This window comes from Doryrhamphus excisus, linkage group LG4, assembly GCF_037039965.1.
Source record: "Doryrhamphus excisus strain RoL-2023G ecotype Guam linkage group LG4, RoL_Dexc_Guam_v1.1, whole genome shotgun sequence".
NCBI lineage: Eukaryota > Metazoa > Chordata > Actinopteri > Syngnathiformes > Syngnathidae > Doryrhamphus > Doryrhamphus excisus.
In genome coordinates, this window is record NC_136360.1 from 6,318,194 (window position 1) to 6,339,085 (window position 20,892).

General features: G+C 40.0%; 1 protein-coding gene across 1 annotated transcript in view; it reads left to right on the top strand.

Annotated features, from left to right (window-relative positions):
• xpr1a (xenotropic and polytropic retrovirus receptor 1a) overlaps window positions 1-20,892 on the top strand; it is a 68,427-nt gene that overhangs the window by 43,891 nt on the left and 3,644 nt on the right. Inside the window, exons 3-14 of the mRNA XM_058072486.2 lie at window positions 1,789-1,890; window positions 6,242-6,462; window positions 6,605-6,754; window positions 6,829-6,912; window positions 7,067-7,148; window positions 7,256-7,443; window positions 7,531-7,710; window positions 10,443-10,611; window positions 10,822-11,022; window positions 19,248-19,414; window positions 19,502-19,641; window positions 20,152-20,376. Of these exons, the coding sequence (XP_057928469.1) occupies window positions 1,789-1,890; window positions 6,242-6,462; window positions 6,605-6,754; window positions 6,829-6,912; window positions 7,067-7,148; window positions 7,256-7,443; window positions 7,531-7,710; window positions 10,443-10,611; window positions 10,822-11,022; window positions 19,248-19,414; window positions 19,502-19,641; window positions 20,152-20,376 (1,909 nt within the window). The remainder of the gene's footprint in view (window positions 1-1,788; window positions 1,891-6,241; window positions 6,463-6,604; window positions 6,755-6,828; window positions 6,913-7,066; window positions 7,149-7,255; window positions 7,444-7,530; window positions 7,711-10,442; window positions 10,612-10,821; window positions 11,023-19,247; window positions 19,415-19,501; window positions 19,642-20,151; window positions 20,377-20,892) is intronic.

The window sequence follows — 20,892 nt, forward strand, 5'->3', positions numbered from 1 at the left end:
CCCCGTGGGGTCAAAATGATAACAAGAACGGTGAGCAAAAATCCCAGAACCACACGGGGGGACCTAGTGAAAGACCTGCAGAGAGCTGGGACCATATTAACGAAGGCTACCATAAGTAACACACTCCGCCGCCAGGGACTCAAATCCTGCAGTGCCAGACGTGTCCCCCTGCTGAAGCCAGTACATGTCCAAGCCCGTCTGAAGTTTGCTAGAGAGCATTTGGATGATCCAGAAGAGGATTGGGAGAATGTAATATGGTCAGATGAAACCAAAATAGAACTTTTTGGTATCAACTCAACTCGTCGTGTTTGGAGGAGAAAGAATGCTGAGTTGCATCCAAACAACACCACACCTACTGTGAAGCATGGGGGTGGAAACATCATGCTCTGGGGCTGTTTTTCTGCAAAGGGACCAGGACAACTGATCCGTGTAAATGGGAGAATGAATGGGGCCATGTATCGTGAGATTCTGAATGAAAACCTTCTTCCATCAGCAAGGGCACTGAAGATGAAACGTGGCTGGGTCTTTCAGCATGACAACGATCCCAAACACACCGCCCGGGCAACGAAGGAGTGGCTTCATAAGAAGCATTTCAAGGTCCTGGAGTGGCCTAGCCAGTCTCCAGATCTCAACCCCATAGAAAATCTTTGGAGGGAGTTGAAAATCCGTGTTGCCCAGCGACAGCCCCTAAACATCACTGCTCTAGAGGCGATCTGCATGGAGGAATGGGCCAAAATACCTACAACAGTGTGTGAAAATCTTGTGAAGAGTTACAGAAAACGTTTGATCTCTGTCATTGCCAACAAAGGGTATATCACAAAGTATTGAGATGAACTTTTGTTTTTGACCAAATACTTATTTTCCACCATGATTTGCAAATAAATTCTTTAAAAATCAAACAATATGATTATCTGGATTTTTTTTTCTCATTTTGTCTCTCATAGTTGAAGCGTACCTATGATGAAAATTACAGGCCTCTCTCATCTTTTTAAGTGGGAGAACTTGCACAATTGGTGGCTGACTAAATACTTTTTTGCCCCACTGTAACCAGAAATAGACTCACAGGCCACTTTACAGGATACACTTGCATATCTAATGAGATCCAACAAGAGCTTTTATCCAAAATGGTCAGTTTTGAGGTATTAATTGAACAATATGTTTGTTCTTGTGTAGTGAGTTGCATGTTTGTAGCTATATCTCCTATGTCCTATTTTCCAACGGTTCTCATTACACTAATGATCTTGTCACAGACTCACTGCTGTTTCTCTCCAAGATTTCCTCTCATAAAGAGTGAAAGGTTAATTTGTATCACATCTGCTCTTTGACCCACCGTTTCCTATTAGATTTGCCCTCGTGATATACAGTGTTTCATCCTGCAGTGTATGGTTTATTTTACTGATTTGAAGGAGGGATTATTCTTTTTTTTTCCTGTACAGCTGTTGGACTTTAAAGTGGCTTTACCGTTTTTCACCTTTTCATCAAGTTGAGTATGTATGTGTGCATGCAGGGATATTGGCAAACTGCTGCCTGCGGCATCTCTTTCTTATTACTTTGCAGAATAGAAAGCATATGCTTCTAACAGTTGTGTTCTTTTGTAGCTGATGTTTATGAGGCTGGTGTTTACAAGGTCACATTATCATTGTATCTTTATCACCATTGCAGGTACTTTATCCTGCAGAAACCACTCTCCTCTCTCTTGTACGCTGCTTTTTCTTTTATAACCTACCTTTATAGTATTTATTTCATCATGCTCAACAGCTGACATTTTGATGTTTCTCTTTCTTCCAGTCACAGATGAGGACACCGTGAAGAGATACTACGCAAAATTTGAGGAGAGGTTTTTTCAGACCTGTGAGAAGGAGCTTTTGAAAATCAACACGTTTTATTCAGGTAATGAAATAACACCATAATTTCAGACATAATTCATAAAATAAAATATTTACCAGATCCACAGTATCTCACAACAGTGAGAGCACCCCTCATATTTTAGCAACCATTTTAGTATATCCAGTGTCCCTCGTTTATCACAGTTAATTGGTTCTATACCCGACCGCATTGTAGGATTCCTTATTTATTAGAGCATAGAAAACCTGTTTACATGAAATAACACCCCTATAGTCACCTTTACACTCGCATTACTCAATATAGCAGACATAGTAAGAGTCAATAAACCATTTAAGACATAAAGTAAATAAGACTGCGTTTCCGAGGGTCGCAGAGTGATGGGCAGACAGGAAGTAACGCAAGAGCTTCAGAGTTGAGTATCAGTTTCAGTATGTGCCCTGTGATTGGCTGGCGACCAGTCCAGGGTGTACCCCGCCTCTCACTCGAACACAGCTGGGATAGGCTCCATCAGACCTGCAACCCTAGTGGGGATAAGCGTTATAGAAAATGGATGGATGGATAATTGTACCTGTTCAAACCTGCAATAAAAGCATGTAGTACCAGCGAGTGAGGCATTTTAAGTGTAGTACATGTGTGTTTCACTGGAGATGACAGTAACATGAGGGCTGGTCTTCCAATGCCATTATATGCACCATGAAGTCACAGATCACACACTCGTTTTTTGCACTTTTCAAATGTCGCAGCAATAGGAACAAGCCCAGCGACTGTGTTTGCAGCTAGCTTAATGACCGCTCCTTTAGCAACACAGGCATCTTTGAAGATTTTTGATATTATTCCCTTCCCCATGGATTGTTTGCAGTAAATTTATTGCAAATAGCATGTTAAATATCTTCCCCTGAAACAGGAAAGAAGGTACACACAAGCAATGCCATGATTGTTTACCAGTTAGCTCAAGGAGAGGTGGGGAAGTTTTGACAACTGTAACACGTCACAGAAAAGGAGCGCTTGATTTGCTCACCTTAGCCCAGTAACACGTACCAAAAGTACAGGTAATCTTGCCTAATCAGAGACTGCTTTTTTAAATGATTGGTTATCTGAGCTATATTTAATGTTATTGTTTTTATTGGTTTGATGACATAACCTAATTTGTATAGTGTAGTTAATTTAGCCATTTTTATGGTAACAATCAGGCCGTCTCTGTCAGGTCAAATGTCTGTTGAGAAATATTCGGGCTCTTAGACAAATGTATCAGAGCAACACAGCAATACAGTGTTTAATTTGCAGATGTTCATGCTTGATAACAGTGTGATGACAATATTGGTGTTTTGTTGAAGCTGTCCATACTAGTGAGTATTCCAGGGAGTGCGGGAGAATGCACACACAGCGTAACATGAGACACAAGCCATAATATATTCCCAGTACCAGAGGTTGCCTTAAGTAGATAAACCTGAGCTCAGGAGGAAGACACGTGATGCTCCCTCTAGAGGGTATTTTAAACACTGCAGGTCAACAAGGGGACAAGGTTGATTGGCCCAAGGTTCCACAAGTGTAAAATAGACGTTAGAATTATGAGGTAATCATTTTTCTCTCACCACATACAGGTATATGTTTTGATGGTGGAGGCCATTTATCATCTACTGGGGGTTTTTCCTACTGGAGACTTTCCTACTGTAAATTAGGAAGGCCTTTGAATCTGGCTCTATTTATGTATATTGTATTCTATTAAAACTAGCACCACAGACCAGGATTCTAACATTTAGGATTACCATAACAATTCTTTTGGGATCGTTCCAGTGTTTTTATTTTGATTCCTATTGATGCCCATTTCAGCGATGGGAAGAAATAGCTAACCACTCGGCCGCCGTGCAGCCACATTTGGTTGTAAAGAAAGAATAATGGGAGTGTAAAGGTGACTATAGGCGTGTTATTTCATGCTCATTTCATTTCTATGCTCTTACTACAAATATATTAAATGTATTAATATTAAATGTTATTTTGTGGGAATTCACTTATCACAGTTGGGTCTGGAACCAATTAACCCTGATTAACGAGGGATAACTCTACACTGCCATGGTGGTATTAAGCTGCTCGGCCTACGGTATGTACAGGACAGTCTTATTTTGTTCAATTCTTGAATTTAAGTCATCAAAGTCTGTGTCACAACTGTGGGGCCTCTAAGAAATGTATATTTTGTTGTACTTTTGAATCTTTTGAATCACCCCTCCCCCCCCCAGTACACACACCCACACACTTTTCCACTCATATCGATGGAAGACATGCCTTTACTTTTAGAATAAAGTAACCAAAAAACCCTTTTATACATCCTGTCTCCTCTTCATTCAGTTTGTTCCAGGAAGTCCAGGCATGGAGACTATTAGTCTGCTCTGAATTGATATGTGAGAGGAAGCATTATGTGGGTCAGAGATGGGTCACCACAGAGAGATAAATGGGGAAAATCCAACCTGGACTGGATAATAAACAGAATTGAATCACTTTCCTCTGCATTTATCTTGTATTTCAATCACGTTGTATTTACTGGCCACTCTTGCATGTCACCTTTCTTCAGATGGGCTCAAATGATGCAATGAAAGTTTCCAAGTGGTTCAAGCTCTGCTACTAATTTGCTTGGCAATAAGGAATGTATGTTACATATTATTCATACTGATTAACAAGCTGAGATGTGATTGCATGCATTCTGATCCTCCTGCCACACATTCTCCATAGACAGACCGTAATATTATGATATGGTTGGTCATGTGACCAATGTGAGAGGCGTGAGAAAGTCAAAGCCCTGATGTCTTGACCTGTGGGAAAAGTAAAATTGAAAGCTGACCAGACACTTTCCACAGTATGTGATGAAATTTTGTAATGGAAAAGTGCATTGTTCTTTCTCACAACAGACAGGACATAGGGGTACTTAGGGGTACCTTCTTCATAGCGTTTTATGTTTGTGAGCATGTAGCAGGCTGCATTTGAGTGCAGTGCAGAGGCGGTACAGCGGCTTAAGAGAGGTCACAACCCCTTTCATGGAGAACTGCGTGAAGACGAGAGTGTTGTGTGTGTGTGTGTGTGTGTGAAGTCAGCACGAAATTTATCTCCATGGCTCCACTGCTGAGGCTCACATAGACCTAACTGGCATTAAATAAAGTTGCACGACTGGCTTTATCATTTAACCCTCCTGCACTGAGCTGTACTGCATGTACTGTATGTACTAGGGAGGTGTGAGGATACACGGATGCATTTTAAGGTGTCAGTTTTAACAGGCAATATTCTAAACTAGGATTTGTTGGCATCAGTTCCAGAAATCGTTAAGTGCAGAACCAAACGTTGCATAAAAATGTGCAAATTCTTATCACTTTGGTGTTGGTAATAGTTTTATTTGTTTTATTTAAGAATGTCACATGTTTACACTACGCAGTAAAAAGAGGCAGATTTTACGTAATCCTGCCCCTTCATCTGTTAGATATCCCAGGGGTGTCCAAAATATGCCCATTTGTTGTTGTTTTTATTGGCCCACAGCACATTAAAAAAAAAATATTTGAACAAGCAAAATAATTTAAAAAATTCACAAGAATAGTCAAAATATTAAGAGAAAAAAGAATTTAATCAGAATCATTTTAGTAGCATAAATATGAAATATATATAAAAGTCAATAAAACAAGTAATAAAGATGGAATTGTTGAAAAAATTGATGGCAGAAGATGATAAAGTCAAAATATTATTGAAATAAAGTCATAATTACACAAAAATTGAAATTGTTGCAAATTAAAAAAAAAATCAATCACTGAAATTGAAATGGAAAAAACAATACACAGTTCTGTTTTAACAGAATAATGTCAAAATATTAACATAAACAAACGTCATTGAAATGAGAAAAAACTTTCAGAATAATTGGGGGGAATAAAATCATTTTAGTAGCATAAAGCTGAAATATTAAAGAAGAAAATGTTATAATATTATGACAACATAAATAAATAAAGTTGTAATTGTTGGAAAATCAGGTTTGTGGAAAAATGTCTAATGTTAAGGGAATAAAGTCAAAATATTATGGAAATAAAGTCAAAATATTATGGAAATAAAGTCATAACATTACGAAGGTTATTTAACAAGAAGGGGCTACACAGTCGCCGAACTGGTGGGTGGAATCTCTGCTTGGCCATCTCTTTGTGTGGAGATGGCATGGTCCTCAGGGGTTTTCTATGGGTACTCCCGTTTCCTCCCACATTCCAAAAACATGTTAGGTTAATTGGCGACTCTAAATTGCTGATGACTGGCCAGCAGTCCAGGGTGTACCCCGCCTCTCCCCCGAAGTCAGCTGGCAATACAATTCCCATTCAGTTGTTGAACCACAATAATAAATGTAGTGTTAAATTAAATATGTCCTTCCTCCCTGCAGAAAAGCTAGCTGAAGCCCAGAGACGTTTTGCTACCCTGCAGAATGAGTTGCAGTCTTCACTGGATGCCCAGCGTGAGAGCAACGCACCGCCAGGGCTGCGCAAACGCAAGACTGTGTTCCACCTGTCGCAGGAGGAACGCTGCAAACACCACAACATCAAGGACCTGAAGCTTGCCTTCAGTGAGTTCTACCTGAGCCTCATCCTGCTGCAGAACTACCAGGTACGATATCAATGAAACTGTTGTTTTTTTTGACAGCCCTTACTTGTAGAACTTCTTTCTGTATTTGTATAGCAATAAATAATGAAATATTGTATGTATATAGCATGCATTTGCTGTGAAAACCCCACTTTGCTGTCCACAGAATCTGAACTTCACCGGTTTCCGCAAGATCCTGAAGAAACATGACAAGATCCTGGATACCTCCCGTGGGGCTGACTGGCGCGTGGCTCACGTGGAGGTGGCACCGTTCTACACCTGCAAGAAGATCACACAGCTCATCAACGAGACCGAGGTGAGCACACACCACTTTCTTATGCAAGTCCATGGCAAACGCTTACATGGAACCATTGATGTTTGTTCATCCAGACGTTGGTGACCACAGAGCTGGAAGGAGGAGATCGCCAGCGGGCGATGAAGAGGTTGAGAGTTCCTCCGCTCGGGGCTGCTCAGGTCAGAAGTGCAGTACCGTTACATTTAAAGACTCTGTTGAACAAATATTTTTCTATTATATATATTAAAAAAAAGGGGTTCCTAATCCAAAATTGAACCTTGTGGTTTCATAGCTGATATGTTGTAATAATAATGTTGGTCTGTGTTGCTTTAGCCTGCTTTGGCATGGACAACCTTTCGTGTCGGTCTGTACTGCGGCATCTTCATCATCCTCGCTGTCGCCTTCACCCTCACCGGTAACTCCCAACAATTATAAAATCTATCCCTTTTCTTGTTATTCACCCAAAGACTGACAACAGGTTTTGTTGACGTTCCTCAACCTGTATTTTTCTTTTCTTCCTAGGTGCAGTGTTCATCCGCTATGAGAATGTGTGGCCTTTGGTCCGGATTTACCGGGGCGGCTTTCTATTGATCCAGTTCCTGTTCCTGTTGGGCATTAACACATATGGTTGGAGGCAGGCTGGAGTCAACCATGTGCTCATATTTGAAATCAATCCTCGCAACAACCTCTCACACCAGCATCTGTTTGAGGTCAGGATGGGGGCACATGTTGATAGGGAGTATTTCAGATGATGACTGCATCGTGTTTTCTTCATTTGGGTTCCTTTTATGCTGCAGATCGCTGGTTTCCTCGGCGTGTTGTGGTGTCTCAGCATTCTCTCATGTCTCTACTCGGAGTACCTCTACGTTCCCATGCAGATCAACCCTCTCATCCTCTACGGCTTCATGCTGCTCTTCCTCATCAACCCCTTCAAGACCTGCTACTACAAGTCTCGTTTCTGGCTCCTCAAGCTGCTGGTCAGTAGACCCTGTTAGAGCTTTGTGTGTCCAAAATCTTTGCTTCACCCAACTATATTAACTATATGTATGGGTGAGTTTTTAGAAAACTGTCCATTAGAAAAAAAATACAATAGATCCCCACATTTGGCAGGAGTTATGTTCCCCACCTACCAGCGAATGGAAAAAAAATCTTAAAATATAAATAAATAAATAAAAATATTAATTTTGAAACACACTGCTCACTGTTACCCCTCCAAACCCTTCTCTGATTTTGGATCAACATTTGCAATAACTCTGACTGTTGGAATTATTAGAGTAGAGACATTCAAATGTGACTAAATATACTTCACACACTTATTAAATACATATCCATCCATCCATCCATTTTCTACCGCTTATCCTCATAAGGGCCGCGGGCATGCTGGAGCCTATCCCAGCTGTCTTTGGGCAAGAGGTGGGGTACACCCTGGACTGGTCGCCAGCCAATCACAGGGCACATATAGACAAACAACCATTCACACTCACATTCATACCTATGGACAATTTGGAGTCGCCTATTATAACATGTTTTTGGAATGTCGTTTTTGAAATTGAACCCGGATCTCCTTGCTGTGTGGCCTGCGTGCTAACCACTCGTCCATCATGCAGCTTTAAACACATTTCATTTATAATATACTATATACGTAGGTACTCACCACTAATGAGTGATAATCAGGAACATAACAGATCAAACTGTAACCTGCCTCTCGCCTGAAGTCAGCTGGGATAGGCTCCAGCATATCCCCGCGACCCTAATGAAGATAAGCAGTATAGAAAATGCCTGCACCTTACTCTAAAGCAGCGAGTGGTAGCACCAGAACAACTATGGTGCATCAAAGTACCACCGAATGAAGTACAAAATCTGATGTGTGTGTCTCAAAGATGATAAAATGTGTTCAAATTCAGATATGCATCTTATGTTAACAAAATCATCCTGTTACTCTTTGTCTAAGCTGTACTGCTACAGGAGCACTGTGTGTATGCGTGCGTGCGTGTGTGTTGAGAGATAATGGAATGCACCCTCCTCCCGGGGGAGGTGGAGGCTGTGACTGTGCAATCATTACCAGCATAGATCCATCAGTATGCTGAACCCCTCAGCTTTTCTTTCTCTTCTTGCCCCTCCTCCCTTCCTCTCTCTCTCCCAGCAGTAGAACCTTCACCCTTCCTCACATGTTTGTCCTTTGCTTCAAATCCCCACTGCGGACTTCCATCTTCACACAATTTGAGGACATTTGTTCTGGGTTTTTCCTCACTGTCATGCGCTTACGATGGAGTGTTATTAAGTGTTACATGTGCGAACAAGTATTGTGTTCGACTAAGCCCGTTTGACAACACGAGGAGGCAGAGGACAAATATTTCATTAAAGAACAAACTCCAGCTAGATTATTATTGTTTGCTGAAGCAATGAAGCGTTGAGAGGCGGTTATTTGCTCGATCAATACATGCTGTGATTGACAGGCTATATTGGATATGTGGTCTGTGACATTTTCGGTGGCGTGTGTGTGTGCGTGTGCATGTGCTGGGTTTTGAGAGTGTACAGCCTGCGTACAATTGCTACTAAATGTCACAAGTGGCCTGAGGGTGGAAACGTAGGGAGGGTTGTGCCTAGTGTGTTGAAGCTCTTTTGAATATGGCAATTTAATCTGCACAGAGGGGCCGCTATTATTGATATGATCGGAACAGCAAATCTCATGTTCATCGTGTTCCTAATTAAGAGAGGTTGTTAGCTGCTTAGCACATCTCTAGTGGCATACAATTAGACGCTGATTCATTTAAGCCAGGGGTCTCAAACTCAATTTACCTGAGGGCCACAGGAGCTAGGGTCTGGGCGAGGCTGGGCCGCATCAGGTTTTCCAAAAAAAAAAAAAAAAAAACACATTTATTAAAAACAGAAAAATTAATAAACGTTGCTTTGGTTCCGATTTTCTACAAGAAAAGCTCTGATAAAACATTCCACTGTTCTCAAATATCTTACTTTTTATTTTTCTACACAAAATAAGATGAAAAATTAATAAACAAATCAAGAATAAAGAAAATCAATCAATCAGTAATAAATAAATAAATATAATAATAATAATAAAACGGCAAATAATAAAAACTTAAGAAACCACATATAGTTGGTGGGTAGACAAATTATTTTTTTCAGATTAAAATGAACAAAGCATTATTAGAGCCCTGTAGACATGACAAAACACGATTATAGTCACATTTATACTCTTTTTATTTACAACATATTGCGCAACTGCAGGGTCTTGAGACACATGCTAACTCGCAAACTAGAGAGCTAGCGACCTAAACGGTGGCCTTCAAGTTATTTCCTTTAAACTTAAATAGCCAAAAACTTACCACTTCCACACGGATAGGGAGGATAACTATTAACAGTTATTTAAGCTTTAACATGAACATTAATCAAACGTAATAATTTTTTCTGGGTACATGATACCATACAGCATCCATATCAAACTTGCGTGGGCCGCACTAACATTAAACTTTCATATCAAGGCGGGGGCCTCAAACTAGTGTACTGCGGGCCACATATGGCCCGCGGGCCGCGTGTTTGAGACCCCTGATTTAAGCAATGGTTCATCAGAATAGCCACTTTAGCCATTAAATTGTAACAAACCTCTCAGCGATGCCACTGCAAACTACAACCACGACAATAAACATTACTTTTTAACACGCTCAGCTTCATCATTTTGTCTTCTCTCCAGTTCCGAGTGTTCACCGCACCGTTTCACCGTGTGGAGTTCGCAGACTTCTGGCTGGCTGACCAGCTCAACTCGCTGGTGGTGGTCCTGATGGACCTGGAGTATCTTATCTGCTTCTACATCTTTGAGCTGCAGTGGAGCAACAGGAAGGGCTTGTTGCCCGTAATAAACGGTGTGTTGTTTTTGCTGTCTCAACTTGGTCACCATTATGTGACAGGGTCAATTCTTATATGATTTATGCATTTAATTTGCATTTAATTTGCCCTAAAGTAGCCTAACAGAAAAGCCTCCTATACCAATTTACATGTATTTGTTGTATTTGAACATGTCAGCCATTGAATGTCACGGGTCTCTAATGATGTTCACTGTTTTGGCCTTGCAGACTCCGGTAACTTTGTATGCCATAGCTACTCGTACGGCCTGCGTGCCATCATTCAGTGTCTGCCCGCCTGGTTGCGCTTCATCCAGTGCCTCAGGCGTTACCGGGACACCAAGAGGGCCTTCCCCCACCTGGTGAATGCTGGGAAATATTCCACCACCTTCTTCGTGGTCACCTTCGCCGCGCTGTACGCCACACACAGAGGTAAAACACACACACCTACACGCTGCCGTTTGCTTTATTCTGGGCTAAAAGAGAAAATAAGTTCACAATATGGGCCTCAAGGGAACATGTCAGTGTTCAGTGTACACAAGCTCTGTGATGAGATGTGTGTGGGAAGCAAAGGTGGCGCCTGAATGCCAGAACCTGGCCTTTGTTCACCGTTTATATTACAGAAATGGAAAAGGTCTGTCAGACACATCCGCCGGTAAACAAAGTGCTGATCTGTGTTCAATCCGAGGGTCACAGCGGTTAGACAGACTAAAAGACAGCCTGAAAGAAAGGAGGAGCAAGAAAACTAACATTGATGGCATGAAAATTGGAGCTTTTGCGCTACATTAAAAGTCAAGTCACTCTCCTTCTGACGGCCTTGCAATCAGCCCGCAATTATTCTCATCTACATGGCAAAATCACAAAGGGGTTGATGCTCAAAGACAGTAAGCCAAGCGCTTTGTGCGGAGAGTTTTCATCATAGATTTTCACCCGCATGGAGGATTTCAAAAAAGCTCCCCCCCTCCCCTCTCATCTTTCCCTCAGATGTCAATTTATAGATTTATTTTTTTCCAGGTCCAAGTCTGGCTATTACTCTTTGTTGAGTAACAAACAGTATAACATCCCCTAGCATCGCCTTTTTTAATATACACTTATTGGCATTAATATTTGGATCAGTTTGGATTGGCGCTGTCATTTAACAATGTTTATAAATCTGTTTTTAACATGGCCCCTCCTGTTTTGATACAGCTCTTATGTACAGGTGTTCTTAATATTGTGGCCACTTTGCGTACAGTATGTTATGACTGATTAGATATCAAATGAACAAGGAAGCGGCGACAGGCAGGGCTCTGCATCCCGGTACCCAACGCATCCATTAAGCCACATCCTCCTCCGCCTCCCTCCTTTGGTCTGAAGCCTGTCGACTAATGGCCTTACTTCATGTCTTATTCTCTATGAAGCCGTCTTTCATCCCGCATGATAATGGAGGTCTGGACCTCTTCAGTGATGGAGGTTGTTGGGAAATTGGACACGTGCAGTGCAGATATTTAATGTGAGCTCCTGCAAAAATATGGACATAATTAATACAGTGCCTTGAAGAGGTATTCATTCAACAATATCATGATTTTTTTTTTACTGTGGTTGTAGTTTGCAATGATGTAGAGTTGCGAGATCTGTTTCTACGAAGTAAGCCAAAATATTAGAAACACCTCAGTGTGATGCAGTGCTATTCTGCTCTATTGCAAACTACAACCACATTATGTATATTGACGATTCAGCATTTGCGAACATGCAAGTTTGCTCTTTTTTGATATTTATTAAAATAGCTGGTGAGGTGTTCAGGCATATATTTCTGTGTGTTAGGCAAATCAAAAAGCTGCAGTGGCCAGAATTTTGATAGATACTGTGGGAAATACAAGTGACAAAAAAAACAAGATTATAATGTAAAGGTAGGAACCTTTAACACAGGTTGCATAGGAAACAGTATAAAGGAGACACATAACAGTGAACTAGGCAGGTGTAATGATGATTTTTAGTGAGCAAGTATACAGCTCTAACCTTTTCCCATTAATATGTATTTTGCATTTTAAAGGCATGTAAAGCTCTAATTATGCTTTATAAAATGTTTTTTGTGTTCATGCTGTTGGGTGTTTGGAACACAAGTGGATTTATATTATTTCACATGTGTAATATTAGTTAGATATTAGTTGTCTTATGTTTTGATTATTGTTTTTTGGACACATTTTGGAATCAGGATGATTAAAGATGGAAACTGAGGTTCCACTGTACATTCATCCCTCATTTATAGCAGTTCCAGACCTGACGGTGCTAAATTAATTTTCACAATATGGAATTCAATGTTAATAAACGAATATCGTGCATACTGCTGATTAGTAATGGTAGAAATGGTAGAGACAATGTTTTTGTTCTGATGGAAGATGAGAGTGTAATCTTTCCTTTGGTATATACCATGTCTATGTCGACCAAGAACAAAATATTCTGTGTGCCTCGAAAAATCTGTCAAAATCATCAAATCATCGGTACCAGGAGGGGCGGCATTTGAAAAATGGCTGGGATTGAATGTGCACTGTGATTGGCTGGCAACCAGTCCAGGGTGTACCCCACCTCTCGCCCAAAGACAGCTGGTATAGGCTCCAGCATACCCGCGACCCTTGTGAGGATAAGCGGTAGATAATGAATGAATGAATGAATGACATTACAGAATATTTTGAACATAAAACTTGTATTTCAATATGTTATAGACCATAGTCTACAATGAAACGGCAATTAATTAATTTCTGAAACCCCACTATATAGCTAGGGAACGATAATCAAACCACAATATTGCAAATGAGGACTGTATAGTCATGTGTAAGCAGTTATTCCATATGTGCATAGTCCATGTAGTTACATTATGTGTTCCGCCTGTGTTACTACTTGTTGGGTTATTTTTGGTTGGACCTTGAGTGAGGGATGCATTCGGTTTCATGACCTCCTGCTGGTTTGACATTTTTATGGGCAGATAAATATTCTCGCTGATTTTTTTGCCACTCATTTGCCATTCGGGGATCTACTATATTCATCAACAGTTGAGAAATTGTTTGCTGTTATCAGCATAAGACTGATATCAGAGCCATATGATTGGATGATCAGTATCATCCAGCATTCCTGTAATATATTTGCCTCATTTTGGAGTCCATAATGATGAACAAGGCAAATCTGTAGGATGAGTTTTTAGCGTTCATTCATGATCAATCCACCCATGAGGATGTGTCACCATCATTGCTAAGCCCATCACGAACAGCCCTGATGGTGTTTGTGTGTGACCTCACCACCCCACCTCTTCCTGGAATAGCTCGGCCGTTATCAACGGGAAAGCATAAAACTCGAAATACAACAAATGTGAGGACACAGCCTGAGTTTAGTAAAGGCTAGTAAACACAGCAGATCCCCCGTACAGATAAACATTCACTGCAGTGATGATGATGTCTTTTTATTAAAGGCTCATCTCAGGCCTGTAAGACGATAGACAATGGAGGATTTCTCCTAAACCCCTTTTTTAGTTACTTAGTGTGACGATAAAAACGAATGTAGCTCTTCATTTATAGTGTGGCCACCCAAAGGTGAAATCCAGCATTGTGTTAGATGCTTATAATTTTAGAAGGTCTTGTCGTACATGAGGCATCACGAGTAAGAAACAAAATGTAGAAGTGCTTCTTAGAGTGAGATATGGATTTTATAAATCATCTGTCTATGAAAAAAACTCCCCCAAAACTTCCCCAAAGTCAAATAACTACAAATAAAAGTAATGTTCCTTTTTTTTTTTTTGCTCACTTAATTTAGCATCATGAAAAAGACAAACAATTCCAAACAGCTCTAAATATAATGCACTGCCATTTAAGCACTGACAATATTCATAAAAATCGTTTATTTTGTATTATTATCCTGTAATGGCAGGATTGTGTGAATGCTGAAAGCATTGTTATTGTAGTCTTCCATTTTCATCCCATTTATTCCTCCTCTTCTTCAAATTCTTATTCTGCCTAATTTTTTGTCCGCTATACTACTCCACACGCCGCTGGACTTGATCTTAGGACCTTCAGATTACAAATCAAGCACTCTACTAGCTGAGCAATACAGCTTTACTGAGACTAAGTGATAGATTAGTAAAAGTTGTATAGCAATGCTACTAAAGTGTTTGAATCCAGAGAGGGTTGGTTCAATTCCTGATTTCAACTCAAACTCCCAATTTACACTTACTTTCTTTCCACGTTTTAATATATTTCCACAGCATTTCAGCCCAGCTTCAGCTTCCAAATGGCTCCTGTGTTCATTCTTTCACACTATTTCAAAGCGTTTCAGTTTTGAGTTTTTCTTTTGCTGACATTGCATCATTTAGTTTATCAATCTCTTTTATTGGAGCTCATTAAACTATGCAGGGCAGGGGTGTCCATACTTTTTCCACAGATGGACACATACTGAAAAATTGCTCTGTCATGTTGGTTGTTGTTGTTTTTTCAACTTTCTTCTGAAATAATCTTTGTATTTCTCATAATATTCTGAATTTATTCCCATAAATTTTTCCCCAATTTTTTCCACTTTATAATGTTTGTTTCTGATTTCACAACTTTTCAAGAAATATATTTATTTCTTTAATATTTCAACTCTATGCTACAAGTGAATTTATTCTTGTAAAATTTTGACTTTTTTTTCATAGTTTTGTTTAGTTTCTTTGTTAGAATACAACTTTTTAATCTGAATAGTTTGACTTTATTCTTGTAAAACAACTACTGTTTTTTTCATTGTTTCTTATAGTAACAATATACTTGGACTTATTTCTAGTCTAATATTATACATTTTTAGAATGTGCCATGGCCACAAATGGCCCCAAGGCCACACTTTGGACACACGGGGTGTAGGTGTACCTAATGTTGTGGCCAGAGTGTAGACTCAGTTAGTGCTTCTCTTTGATTTGATGCCACTTAATGTAATGCAATATGAAAAGTCAATTTTCTTAAATGTGCCGTTTCCAAGGAAAGGAGGAGGAGAGGCCTGAGGTTAAAGAGGACTCGGCTAGAATAGAGATGAGGCTGGGAGCTTGACAGCTTTTACAACTTCATTTAATGCACTGAGCCCTCATCGGTCATGAGGCAAGGAATGTGTCGTACGCGCTCAAATCATGTGAACCAATAATGATGAAAGACTTGAATTGACTCTTGTTAGGACCACAAAGGCTATGGCTGTATTTAATTTATTCACACCATTGGCCGATGGCAGAATTAAGTCATGTACAAAACTACTTCACGATGGTGTTTGACTTCATACAGTACATTTACATGGATGTGATTCATGTGATCTCCAGGATATTTCCAGTGTGTGTCTGACATATGTATGTTGCCATAGAAGCAGATTATTCTGTCTGTATGCATAGTGTACACCTAATCGATGGGTGCACCAGATTTAGCTTTGAGATCATTTCCATCTGTAGGCTTGATGTGACAGTGCTGTGTTGTATCGTTCACTAAAACATGACCCGTGGTGCTTTTTGTATAAGGAAAATGACATCCAATGACAATGTTCAGGATAAAACCTAACATATGTATGGAATTATAATAATTATCTGGTCGTCACATGCATCTGCTTGTTGCAAGGGATGTTTTGTGCGGTGCGATCATGGATGTCGTATATGGGATGGCAGGAACAGAAAGTCAGACAGACACCACAGCGTCCCTCCAAAAGCTACTATGGATGACTTTCCTTACCATAACAGCTGTGATTAACGCCTCAGTTCAATTAATAGTAATTAGCACCGGAACAATAGCAGTAACAGCTGTGGCTGTAGGCAACCTACTAGTTTTTATTAATGCCATAAGTTGGCAGTAGCTACATACATATGTAGCATCATGAGTAGTGATGTACTTGTTAAATGACCATGTAGTCATAGAGGGTTACGGTTTGCCTTCCTGCTTTCTCATGCACTCCAAATCATTGTTAAAATTAGAAAATTAAGATTATTTTAAAATTGAGTATTAAGTTATACGGGATATAGCTGATCTTTTAAATCAATAAATGCAAATAAATACCTTGACTATAATTTTTTTCTGTATGGTAAAACTAATTGGTTAGCTTTATTGGCAATTCAACACTGTTAAGTTGACGTTGAGTATGACAATGTCCACGACTTGCTTCTACACCCCACCCTGACTAAGACCAATAACATGATCAAGTTGCCGCCAGAAAGGCGGGTTGAGTTGATTCGCTCTTGGTCCCCCATGGCATTCCAAGCGACATACGGAGATGCAATTTGCATCTTTATTATTCTGTTCATGGATAAACTAACTGTAACAAAAACGATAATCATTTTCATTTCTGGTATATCTGTAATGTTAGATAGCAAACGCTAACTGAACGTAATCCATGAACTGTGTGTTTAATGAACACTGCGTAGCTATTTTCACTAACATTAGCGGTACTCGGGTTATATGCACAAGTATTGTGCAATTATCTTTTTTGCCAAATTGGAAAATAATTATGCCAACTACTTTGATTACCTGTAAAGTTTGAATAAATAAATACAAAATGCACATCGTGAATATTTACAATATCATTTAAAAGTTTAGATTTTACATACGGGGTGATTGAAAAAAATCACTATTTTTAAGTACTTGTAATGTATTTATGAACTATTATTCATACAAGACATCAACATAGGAAGAAAGTTTATTGAATGGAGTTTTATTAAAAATTTAATATGGACGCTAGCATTCGCAACCAGTTTCTCAAACCGTCTGGGAACTCAAACTAAATAATCGATTTTAAAAGAAAACAAGAACATCGATTTCATTCCGACACATCATGGAACATATACAAAAAATGTAACAAAAATTATAACATATAAATAAATAAGTATTTTAAAATCAACCATAACGTACATGTATAACAGACATATACGTATAAGTACTCATATTTATTTTTAATAAATATAGTAGGTGGTAGATTTTTGTATCTTGCAGGCTGAACAAATGTGAGGACCCCAGCTTGTAGCCTTAAACCTGTACACGTGTGTGAGACAGCAGCCTTGGATCACCATGGTGGCATTCAGTGTCCATTTCAGAGCGTGTAACCTTTTAATTGCCCTGTGGCCAAGGGTTAACTATGTGCGTGTGGCTGGAATGAGCAAATCACATCAATGATCTTCTCCAAGGACTGGGAAATGTCAGCGATGGCACACGGCCACTTCCATCCTAAAAGTGGCTGAGCTGTAGAAGCAACAGGAGAATAAATGTGGGAGCGCGGATGGGGAAATGTCGCGACTGAGGGATGGTAGTCAGCCCTACACTAATGTACTAGTACTAGTGTGTGTGTGTGTGTGTGTGAGAGAGTCACAGACGGGTACACTTTATGATGAAGTAAGCTTTACTTCTTCCTACTCCTTTTTGGACATGTAGAAGGGTGAATTGTACTATGTAATGTATTCCAATGTAATTTCTATGCATGTTCATTACCATTACCAAATATATACGATTCCACTTCAATTCCACATCAATGCATCACTGCACCATTTCACTTCTTTGCTATTAAACCATAACAACAAACGCATCAATTCAATGATTTCATATACAGTTTTCTTCAGATATAAAAATGTAATATGCCACCCCTCTATGAAGTTCCATGGGATATCAGTTGTGTAGTTTTTGTATTGTGTTACCAAGAAACCAGAGTGATATATCTGTCCAAATATAGGAAGTCAAAAAGTACTAATTAATTAGTTTGTTCATTTTGTCATTTAGTTGTCTTATCATGTGACCATAATAAACCAATAATGGACCAAGCGTATACTGTATGTCATGTATCTATGGTACGATTGCTCCCTCTAGTGGCTACAAAGTGAGTGATGACATTCACATCAATGATGATAGTATGTAAACCAAGGGTCTCATACTCAATTTACCTGAGGGCCATTGGAGCTAGGGTCTGGGCGAGGCTGGGCCGCATCAGTTTTTCCAAAAAAAAAAACGCATTTATTAAAAACAGAAAAATGAATAAACTTTGCTTTGGTTCCGATTTTCTACAAGAAAAGCTCTGATAAAACATTCCACTGTTCTCAAATATCTTCATTTTTATTTTTCTACACAAAATAAGATCAAAAATAAAGAAAATCAATCAATCAGTAATAAATAAATATAATAATAATAAAACGGCAAATAATAACAAATTAAGAAACCACATATAGTTGGTGGGTAGACAAATTATTTTTTTCAGATTAAAATGAACAAAGCATTATTAGAGCCCTGTAGACATGACAAAACACGACTATAGTCACATTTATACTCTTTTTATTTACAACATATTGCGCAACTGCAGGGTCTTGAGACACATGCTAACTCGCATACTAGAGAGCTAGCGACCTAAACGGTAGCCTTCAAGTTATTTCCTTTAAACTTAAATAGCCAAAAACTTACCACTTCCACACGGATAGAGAGGATAACTATTAGTTATTTGACCTTTAACATGAACATTAATCAAACGTAATAATTTTTTCTGGGTACATGATACCATACAGCATCCATATCAAACAATCAATATTAAACTTTCATATCAAGGCGGGGGCCTCAAACTAGTGTCCTGCGGGCCGCGTGTTTGAGACCTCTGATGTGAACCTTTGACCCATATTGTACATATAACACAGTGCTTATGTATGTGTGTGTTTTTTCCAGAGCAAGGCCACACAGATGCAGACATGTTCTTCTACCTGCTGATCGTCTTCTCTTCTATAAGCTCCTTGTACACACTGATCTGGGATCTGCGTATGGACTGGGGTCTGTTTGACCGTGGAGCTGGAGAGAACACCTTCCTCAGAGAGGAGATTGTTTACCCACATAAGGTACTGTACTCTACTGTAGTGTAGAACCCCTCCCTGCACATACATTTTGAGATTGAGTCCAATCCATCCTCCTATTTGTGCGTGCAGGCCTACTACTACTGTGCCATCATCGAAGACGTGATTCTGCGTTTTGCCTGGACTATCCAGATCTCCCTGACGACTATGACCAAGATTCACTCAGTGGGGGACATCGTGGCAACTGTGCTCGCTCCTCTGGAGGTCTTCAGGTATTTTTGCATCCTTTATACTGGATTTTAGATCTGAAAAGGTCCCATGTTGTACTATTTGTCAACATTTTTGACCTGAATATTGAAGGTATGAATGTGAGTGTGAATGGTTGTTTGTCTATATGTGCCCTGTGATTGGCTGGCGACCAGTCCAGGGTGTACCCCGCCTCCCACCCAAAGTCAGCTGGGATAGGCTCCAGCATACCCGTGTCATTCTAACGAGGATTAATGAATGAATGAATAATTCACATTAATGTTGCATTTTCGTGGGTTTCACTTGAATCATCTGTTCACCAACCGCGGGAGGGGAGATTAATGTCTGTTGACTGATGTCATAGAACATCTACAAAGTTTATGACACATGCCATCGACCCATACTACCATCACGATTGACCAGCAGATCATGATCAACATAATGGACACCCCTAGTCAAGGGACACATGCTGTTAAAACATTAAAAAGTATGCTTTGCTGTATCATGACCGTCTCCTCCTCCATCTTTACCATCAGGCGTTTCGTGTGGAACTTCTTCCGTCTGGAGAATGAGCACTTGAACAACTGTGGTGAATTCCGTGCGGTGAGAGATATTTCCGTGGCTCCGCTCAACGCCGATGACCAGACACTGCTGGAGCAGATGATGGATCAGGAGGACGGAGTCCGGAACCGCTCTGGCAAGAAGACGTGGAAGAGGTCCTACAGCCTCTCACTGCGGCGCCCTCTGCTGTCCTCATCACAGTAAGACGTTCACATAGAAAATGTACATTCACACTTATTGGCCTAGATGATAGAAGAGTTTCAGCTAAAATGAAAGGAAAGGTATACAAAGAGGTTCTCATTGGGAGTGACCAGGAAGGAGTACATCATAGGGACATTACATGTTAGAAGCCTTGGAGATAAAGTCAGAGAGGCCAGACTGAGATGGTTGGGACATGTCCAGAGGAGAGATAGTGAATATATTGGTAGAAGGATCAAAGAGGAGGACCAAAGAGGAGGTTTATGGATGTAGGACGACATCGGGGTAGTTGGTGTGAGGGAGACAGATGCAGAAGACAGGGTTGGATGGAGGAGATTGATTTGCTGTGGCGACCCCTGAAGGGTCCGTAGATATCAGTAATGTTACTGTCATCTTGGGTGAGACACACAAGCACCAGGCTTAATGGCTGGAACAAACAGTTTTTATTGCAGGTTTGAATGATCTCACAACAGGCACAATAATGCCTGAATAAAAATTCCTTATAAAACTCAACTCTG